General features: G+C 41.4%; 1 protein-coding gene across 4 annotated transcripts in view; it reads right to left on the bottom strand.

Moving 5' to 3' along the window:
- Positions 1-263: 263 nt before the first annotated feature.
- The window catches only part of orc4 (origin recognition complex, subunit 4), a 31075-nt gene continuing 21722 nt past the window's right edge, over positions 264-9616 (bottom strand). For 3 of the 4 annotated variants that reach the window (XM_042336514.1, XM_007896351.2, XM_007896352.2), the window contains exons 10-14: positions 8864-8950; positions 6713-6821; positions 3090-3185; positions 1629-1696; positions 264-1024 (exon numbers count right to left, since the gene is read on the bottom strand). In XM_042336514.1, the coding sequence (XP_042192448.1) occupies positions 842-1024; positions 1629-1696; positions 3090-3185; positions 6713-6821; positions 8864-8950 (543 nt within the window). In that variant the 3' untranslated portion in view covers positions 264-841. The remainder of the gene's footprint in view (positions 1025-1628; positions 1697-3089; positions 3186-6712; positions 6822-8863; positions 8951-9616) is intronic. The other variant, XM_042336515.1, reaches the window with a different exon arrangement.

Genomic DNA, 9616 nt, shown 5'->3' with positions numbered 1-9616 from the left:
GATCTCATTTCTAACTCTGGTCCCAGAGGACAATCGACATCACAAAATCCTGAAATGTAATAATTCCACAATTGCACTGGGAAAGGATTAGGCATTAAACAAACTTTATAAATGGTGCCTTATCACATCCTTGTCTCAAAGCAAATCACAGGTAATTACTGTCAACTGCAACAGACAACACAAGGAGCCATTTGCAACGGCTTCAGCAATCCTCATGCTGTGTACCATTATTTTTAATTAGTACATATGAACTACTCACAGCATTTCTGTAATACTTTTAATAGAAAATTTAGTTTTATACAGCATGAATCTGACATGTTTACATAATATTGGTGAGGATACAGAAACCCTTTTTTTCCAGTTACACAAGTTCAATTAGGGACACTCTGCTTAACATTAACAGCTCCATTAAATACTGTGTGAAAATACCTGCAGGTCAGACATTGCCAGGGTAGTCTTTTGGAAGGAATGTTTTGTAAATATTTGCCAACATGAAAAAGTAAATGCAGAAGAAATCTCTTGAAAACCCTCTAGGTTCAGAACCTACCAATATGGGCTTATTCAAAATACAAATAATTCCTGAGATGGAGCAGAGGAGTGGCTTTTGATGAACCATATTGTGACACAGCTCCTGCCTAAAACAAGAAACCTCCAAAAAATGTCTAATAAAAGACCAGGTTTCCCTGGCACCATTGTGAAATCTGAATGGATGACTTTCTATTATTCAGTGATTTGTAATAACTCAAAACTTTCTTTGCATAGTTTTGTGTAATGGGAATCCACCAGCAAACACCAAAATATATTTTCTTCTGAGCAACTGAAATCCAAACTCCGCACTCGGTCATTCCAAAGATGATACTGCCCACTGCCTGACATCAGTTGGGCACTGTGGGTACTTGTGCAGTGCATCCATTACCTGGCTACTGTCTAGCAGCAATTTCATCAGTTGGTATTCCTTTTGTGCTCGGACCATTGGTCCCTCCAATGGTTTAATCAATTCCAGTTGATGCAGATGTTCAAAGGCCTTAAAGGAAGCAAAAGAATTCTGTAGTAATTGGCTGCCACATTTCACCCACAAAGTATAGTCAATCTGCTTTACAGTATAATCTGAAGCGCTTAGATGTCTCAACGACATGATAAAGTTATATCAAATGCAAGGATTATTACTATATTATTCTACATGCAGTTATGTTTATAGCAAACTCAGTAACAAGGCAAGAATTATGGACATGATATAAATGTGAAAACTGCATCAGGAAAACAAGTTACCGATTGTGGCACTGCATTCAGATGCATTCTATTTGGTCTCCACTCATCTCCTCCCATTATGGAAGAAAGGGTGGACAAGGAGGCAACACTACAGACGCGAATAGAAGTGGTTGGAAAGTAGACACAAGAGAAGTAAGTGGGAAGCAGAGAGAAGTTAGCTGAACAGATGCCCCTGAAAGAAAAAGCATGTGTAGATGGGGAAAGTGAGAAAGTGTAACAGTTCAGCAGACAACGGATGGAAGCAGTAAAAAGAAGCGAAAACAGTCCTTGTGTCTGAGGTGATAGTTCACTCACCACTGGTGAGGTGGGTCAGCCAGGGAGCAGAGAGAAGCCTGGGCAGTACGGTTGTAAGGTCTTACCTTCAAGACTACTGGTTTCTCAAAGTTGTGCACAGAATGAGCCTTCCTCTGAACAAACTTCTGAAATTCTGTAAAATATTAAGTATATGCCATGTTTCACCCACAAAATATAGTCAATTCACTTTACAGTATATACTATGAAGCGCTTTGAGACGACTTGAAGACATGATAAGGCGCTCTATCAACTGCAAGGATTATTATTATATGGCCATGTTTCACAGCATATTAAAATATGATTACAAGCTATTTTTATTTGTTCTTTAATACAGCTTAATGGGTGAGAGTTGAGCGCAATACACATTTTAAACTCAGTATGAAACAGCTCTCGTTCATTTTGGTGAATAAATAATCTTAAGGTCTCTGTCGTGGTTTGTTTAATATTTCCTCCTCATTGCACACGGCAAATGCCATTGCACCAGGAATAGATTCAAATGTCCTAATCAATATTTATTCAGTGACTGCTGAAACGAATAAGTAAAATAGACATTCAGACATTTAAGTGCAATACTCTTCCCCCAATAGGCTGTGGATGCTGAATCCATTCAAATTTACAAGACTGAGATGGACAGATATATTAGGTCAAGGTATCAAGGGAGATGGGGGCCAGGGTGGGTAATTGGAATTGAGGCACAGATCTTATAGAATGGCCTACGCCCCCCGTATCTATGTCCCTTTGCAAACTGAGCTTTGCCAGAAATGGAATTCAGGCCCTGTGTGTGGAGCAGAAGGGAAGGAAAAGTTCCTGCAGCTGCTATTTAACAATCAAAGCTGCTATCTGAAATGCAAGAGGCTATTTCACCATGGAGGGCATTAAAACCAATCCAGATCCTACCCTCGCCAGGTGTCCACCCTTTCTACCAGACTGGTTCAGCCCGTCTGATCTCATACCCACTCTACCGTCCTCCAACAAGCTGCTTTTTTAAAAAAAAACAAGTCCAATGACTTGGCCTCAACCATCCTTCCTGACAATCAGTTCCGATTATTAATCATTAATTGGGAATTTGAAAAAAAATTCCTGATATCTGGCCTGAAATTGTCCTTTACAACTCAAAACCCAAGTTCTCTTTCACTCTGTATTGTTCTGGGTTTATAATTTTTTAAATCCCATTTCAAATGTTAAACACCTGTATTGGGTGCCCCCGGAATCCTCTTCTCTCAAGACTGAAGTACCCCATTTTGTCTAATCTTTGCTCGTAGACCAGAAATGGAGAACATTGGCTGATTTCGACCCCATTCAGATTAGAGCACTAAATAAATTAACTGTAGCCCGCGCAGGCATCAGTTCAATCAGCACAGACAAACACAGCTACCTATATATATATATATATATATAAGTAAATAACAGGTACCACTCTGTGCTTACTCCAGAGGATAATTTCTTCAACAAAAGCCAAATCTGGATCCTACACATCCTATTCAAGATATCTTTCAGTTTATTAAGAAAACTAAAATACAACTCACCATTGTAAACCATCTGAAAGTTAAACGGTTCCCCATCGTAAATGTAATTCAAGTCCTTCATGGCGATGATCAGGCAAAATTCCAGCACTGACAGACCTTTGAGGAAAACAGGACTGGATATTAAAATTAAGTTTGCAATGAAAGTTGCTTTTCAACTCTGCACAGTAAGCATTACTCAAAGCAGTGTATTTCAAAATTACAAGCTGGCTAGCAAGTCGATGGACACTGAGCTGTTTGCCCACACATTACAGCTGGAGGAAGAATGTGATCAAAAGTCAGGAAAAGGGAAACTTAAGAACAAAAAGGAAAATAGCGAGAGTACTTTTTAATCTAAAACCTAATTTCCACTAAACATTTAACATAATTTCACTCACAAAATACAGTCAATTCACTTTCCAGGATATTCTGTGAAGCGCTTTGAGATGTCTCATCAACATAAGGCGCTATATCAAATGCAAGGGTATTATAGATTAAAGGTTCTAATTTTTCTTTTAAGAGAAATTCAAAGACGAAGTCCATCTAACAGCTGCTTACATTTTTATGTGGTGGTGAAATCAAAGTAGTCGTCCAAATTTATTTCAAGTGGAATTTATGCAGCATCTGAATCAGGTGAATGAAGACATAACAATCTAATAATCCTTGCATGTGGTATAGTGCCTTTCATGTCAGGAGGGCTTCACAGGATATACACCGTAAAGGGAAGTGACTGTATTTGTGGGCAAGCATGGCAACCAATTTGCGCACAGCAATGTCCCACAAACAGCGATGAAGTGAACAACCAATTTTATTTGAAGGATTGTTTGCCAAGCAAATGACAAGTTATAGAGCTATTTCACACACACACACACAACTACAAAAACACTTTGTATCAGAGAAAAGTGATTAACTCCCTTTCTTGCAGACATCCAAATTAGTTTTGTTCAGATCATTTTAATCGACTTCCTACAAAGCCACAGACTGAAGCAGATGATTTTTAAGATTTCTTCCTTCTCCTCAACAGCTCAAGACATTAAAATATTTAAGAAGCCCTGAATCAGTCAGCTCTTGGAAGAACTTGCCTATTTATGGCACATTGAAATGTTCTGAAGCATTTTACAGTAAGTAATTAACGGCAAGCCTAGTGACCGTTCTGTAGGAGAATGAGAGAATTATTTTAAGGACAACAAAGTCCCTCGAACAGCCATGTGATGAATAACCCATTAATCTGGAGGATTGTTGGCTGGGAAGAAAGTCCCTTCTCTTTCCGAGTCGTGTTATGGGATCTTTAACTCCATCCACCAGAGAGCGGATACGGGGCACCTCGGGACAGGCATGTCAAAAAAAATTTTAAGACATTTCCAATCATCTGGGAGGTGTGTGTGATCATGCAATGCAAATAATCTAACCTTAACCATTTTAATTCATTTCTTTGCTTCTTGAATGTCTCTGGCTGAATAGCAGTCAGCTATTCCACTGACAATGGAAGACCGGACACGGTTGTATCATCCGCAGCTGTCCAGCTGGCGGCTCTTCGGGTTACAATTAACAGGAACGTTAGCAAGCTTTCCTGGAGCTGACTGGTTCTGACGAGATATGCCTGGCACAGCCACAGGTTTCCAGTAATCTAAGGTACTGTTGCTGGATGACGAGCCCCTCCAGCTCATCAGTGAGATTTGGAGGTGAAGACATGTGTGTGTCCCTGTGTACCAGGACATCTCGAGCAATGGCAAGTTCTATGAAATTTACTAAAGTTACACACTGGCACCATTATCAGAAATTCCANTTTTTTTTTTAAGTATCCACATAGTACAAAATTAAGTTTTTTTAAAAAAACAGATGATTTATGTGGTTTGTATAAATTCTACATTTGCGAGACTTCTACTTTCATCTTGCAATAAACTATCAGGTCTGTCCGTGGGAAGCACAAAGCAATTCTATTATTCATATATATTGCGATTTTAAGGGTTCTTCTCTACAGCACAGAAGTTCGCCCACAAAATACACACTCACCACACTTCACAGTAAATCTTGTGAAGCACTTTGAGTTGTTCTCCCAATATCTAAAGCGTTGTATCAAATGCCAGGATTACTATTAAGTCCTGTTTCTATTAAACTCTTTGCATTTTCTTAACAAAAATATTTAACTGCTGGTTCCTCATTAAGCAAACTAGACCGAGGACTTCACTTGTCTGTAAATGCGTCTCCCAGGCATTGTCCTACCGATTTATTGTGTCAGATACTCTACCCGTGTTGTAAGTTTGAGTTAAGTTTAGAAACTTGAGCTGCAACGAAGCAGTGACCCTGTTGTGGGGATATTTGTGAAGGTGCACTGCCGAGTCCTTTGGCATTGAACGAGATGCTAAATAAAGGCTCGGTTTACATATCCCACTAGATGTCTTGGTAACACACATTCAGAAACAACCAGGCAATGATCCAATTTACAACCCTGCATTACACTACTCTTTCAGCATTGAAACCGTAATAGAAGTTGATGAATTGCATTGTGTGGGATTTTAAAGAGAGAACAAAACGCTATAGTCGGTGAGATTTAGAGAATTGAAAGAGCAGCGTTGAGTAGGACAACAATATAAGTGAAGAATAATCAGAGTTTTGAGAGGTTGATGGAAGCATCGTTTATTAACAGATCTGAGTCATAATAGTAATCCTTGCATTTGATATAGCGCCTTATAACATCTTTGAGACGTCTCAAAGCGTTTCACAGAATATACTATAAAGTGAATTGACTGTATATTTTGTGGGTGAAATGCGGCGGCCAATTGCGCACAGCAGTGTCCCCACAAACAGTCGTGGATTCGGTGACCAAATCATTTTTATTTATTTTTAAGAATTGCCCCCGGAATAGCAATCCACCAATCGACTAACAACCGAGCTCCTCCTTACGGCTAGGTAAACTGCGTGTGTCGTAAGGAAACATGCCCCACATTTCTCCCTGGCTGGGAATCAAACCCAGGTCTCTCGCTTGTGAGACTAGCGCTCTAACCACTGAGCTACAGGCATCACAGGGAGCGCAGATTATGCTTTAGTGCAACTGCATTTTAGATGAGCAAAAATATAGAGTGCACACCCCACTTTGCTCACAAGATATTCTAACAATCAGGATACAGGATTTTTCGCAGTTCACTAATATGTCAACGGTAACATGCATTACATCAGGGAACGCAATCGTCTTTATCTTGCTGTAGATTTTTATGATGTTCAGTTTAAAACTCCCAGAACATTTATTATATATTACACAGAATGCGGGCTCTTCCCGTCCCTCTGACCAATATCAATCAACGAATAAAAAGCAGCAGCAATGTCAAAATTGTGGCTTTATTAGCGTGGGGACTGCCTGCCTCCCAGAGGTTGGCTCAGTCAACCCGATTTTTTTTCTCTTACAGTGAACTTGTAATGTAAAAGGTAAGCAAAGCCACCATGTACCCAACCACACAGAGACATACAGACAGAGCAATCGTTCCGAGTCGATTCCAATTCCCCTGCTTCCCTTCCACCAGTACGGCACCCAGAGTGTCAGCATGAAGTCATCTCGTGCAATATTTATGCTAAGTTTCTATTGCTTGGGATGTGTGGTATTGTTATCCTATCGCATCTGCATTATCTAAACAGGACTGTGCTCTTCCTACCGTGCAGTATATTAGCTTTCGAGTCCATGGTGCATGTTCTGCTGGCATCGAGAAGATCTGTTGGTCGGATGTGTGGGTTAGAGACAGTCACGTGATTCAGTGCGAGCATCTGAAAGAAAAATAGTTAAAATACGTCTCTAATAAAATAATTAGATTAAACAATTCAGCACTACAAACCCAAATGACAAATATTTCTACATCAGCATAGAAAAGGTGGGGTTATTTTTTTGCACGGCTACTGATGGAACGTTGAAGCAAAAAAAACGCCCTTAACTCTGAACGAGGACAGTGTTTGATCAGCATGTCAAGGTTAAAGGTGGCAGAATGAACACGCATCAACAGCAGAAAAGATTTAACATCAACAAAGAAACAAACTAGTCACAATAATATGCCATTGGAGTGCCCTAGAAGGTGGGTTATAAATTGAAAGTCAGTGAGAATTTACTGCTCTGTAAGGTATCCCAGTGGTTTTACGACCCTTTGAAAGAGCCGAGAATATGATTTGTGCCTTCCATTTCCTTACGACTACCCATTACTCTGCTCGCAAGAACAGCCCACGTTGCCTTAAGCACTGAATATCTTTGAGGGTCAAGCGTCGTTGACTAATTCTTGGCACATGAAAACAACCCAAGATACTCGCAAATACACCAGTATAATACAAAGGTTTCTTACATGATAGTTTATAAGGGCCAGTGCTCGTTGGCAGTAAGGTGAGAGGTTTCGGTAGGCACCTGGCATGGGAGGGTTGTAGTTTCTAGATGTGGCTGTGTGTGGGGATCTAGCCACTCTGTGATCATCTAGTGTCTGAGAGTCATTTTGCCTGTGGGGCAGCAGATGTCACGAGCAAACAGCAGGAAGGATCCACACCTCTTGCCTCTCCCCCACCCCCCCCCCCCCACCACCCCCCAACTTCAGGCTCAGCCCATGCACTTCTTGCTTAGAACGGCAATGGGATCCGAGTGTGAAGTACACATGAACCGCTGAAACGTTGCAGGCTTTGTTCTGTGTTTTGTACATTTTTTATTGAATTGAATAAATTTTCCGACGTCCTGAAGCACTCTGAACCATCGTGGCAATTGTGCAGTACAGTTATTGTAAAACTGAGGAGGAGGAGGAGGAGGAGGAGGGAGGGAGATAGTCACACTCAGTGTGCTTCCAAATGGTCAGCACTTTCCCATTGCCATTAACAGAATCTGTGGTGGTGACAAACATTTTTTAAAAATGCCCTTGTTATCTAAAGAACCCAAAGCACAAAGTAATTCATTTGCGGATCATGGAATCAAGGCTGTAAGCAGTAAGAAGGTTCTGTGTTCTATCCGTCCCTCCCAGAAACAAAACTGCTTTAATTATTATATCCTTTCTACCCCACATCCGTGCCATGACCCGCTCTGCCTTCCCCACCTCCGCAACATCGCCCGACTCTGCCGCTGTCTCACACCGCAGGTCGTCGAAACCCTCATACACGTATTCATAACATCGAGGCTTGACTATGCTAACTCCCTGCTTGTCGGCCTCCCCAACTCCTCCCTCCATAGGCTGCAGATTATCCAGAACTTCGCAGCCCGTGTTCTCTCCCGTACTAGGCTCCATGACCCTATCGCCCCATCCTCACCCAACTCCACTGGCTTCCCATCACACAGAGAATACAGTTCAAGATGCTGATCCTCACCTTCAAAGCCCTCCACGGTCTTGCTCCCCCCTACCTCTGGAACCTCCTAAGCCCCGCCCACCCTGCCCGCTCCCTCTGCTCAGCGGGGTTCGGCCGGCTTCACGTCCCCCGCCTCGCCCGCCCCACCATTGGTGGGCAGGCCCTCTGCCACTCTGCCCCCACCCTCAAGAACTCCATCCTGCAGTCCCTCCGCCTTGCCACCTCCCTTGCCTCCTTCAAGATCTGTCTCAAGACACTCCTCTTCGACCGTACTTTCGATTTCCCTGCTTTCCCCTCCCCGCCCTTCACCCACTCCAATCCCAAACCCCAGCTCGGGTCTGAAACTCTGACTGTCCAGCGCCTTGGGACGTCCTCCCAACGTGAAAGGCACTATACAAATGTCATTTTGTTGTTGTTGTTATTGGAAGTAATTTTCTGTTGTGCAGCACTGATAATTGTAGTCTCATTCCTGAAAATCAGTAGATTTGTTAATGGCCTCTTACCAACAGCATGTGTAGGGAACGGAAATCTTTACTGGAATTGAAATGCTTCTGTAGAACATCCTTCACGGTCTTATCTCTGCTCATAGACTAAAAAGGTAATAATATTTCATGAAGCATTAAATAAAAAATACTTAAAGAGAACACACAATGAAGCATAGATATAAAAGAATAATCCTTGCATTTGATACAGCGCCTTATCACGTCTTTGAGTCGTCTCAAAGCGCTTCACAGAATATGATGTAAAATGAATTGTTTGTACTTTTTTCGGGTGAAAAGTGCAGCTTTTTTTAAGGAGGATTTCACATCATCAACTATTGGGTAGAAATTCCACCTGGGTCCATATTTACTCTGTCGATGTAGCACTTCAGAGTTTACTTTAGAATTCGACAAATTCTTAAATAAGAGTCTCCTGGCACTCAACAACGTGAAGGGGACTATATAAATCCAAGTTATAATCATACACACAAAAAATAATAATTTGGTCGCTCAATCCATGACTGTTTATGGGACGCTGTTGTGTGCAATTGGCTGCCACGTTTCTCCCGCAAAATATACAGTCAATCATTTCACAGTGCATTCTGTGAAGCACTTTGAGACGTCTCGAAGACGTGATAAGATGCTCTATCAAAAGCAAGGAGTAATATATAATTATTCTTGCAGTTACCAGGTTGCCGAGACATCTCAAGATGTTGTTGTAATTGTTATTTTAAGAAAATTCAATTCCAAGTGGTAAAGAAGAACAGATGGGAGGGG

Source organism: Callorhinchus milii, unplaced genomic scaffold (assembly GCF_018977255.1).
Source record: "Callorhinchus milii isolate IMCB2004 unplaced genomic scaffold, IMCB_Cmil_1.0 Scaffold6, whole genome shotgun sequence".
Taxonomy (NCBI): domain Eukaryota; kingdom Metazoa; phylum Chordata; class Chondrichthyes; order Chimaeriformes; family Callorhinchidae; genus Callorhinchus; species Callorhinchus milii.
Note: the sequence above shows the minus strand (reverse complement) of the source record. Positions and strands in the feature narration are given on the sequence as shown.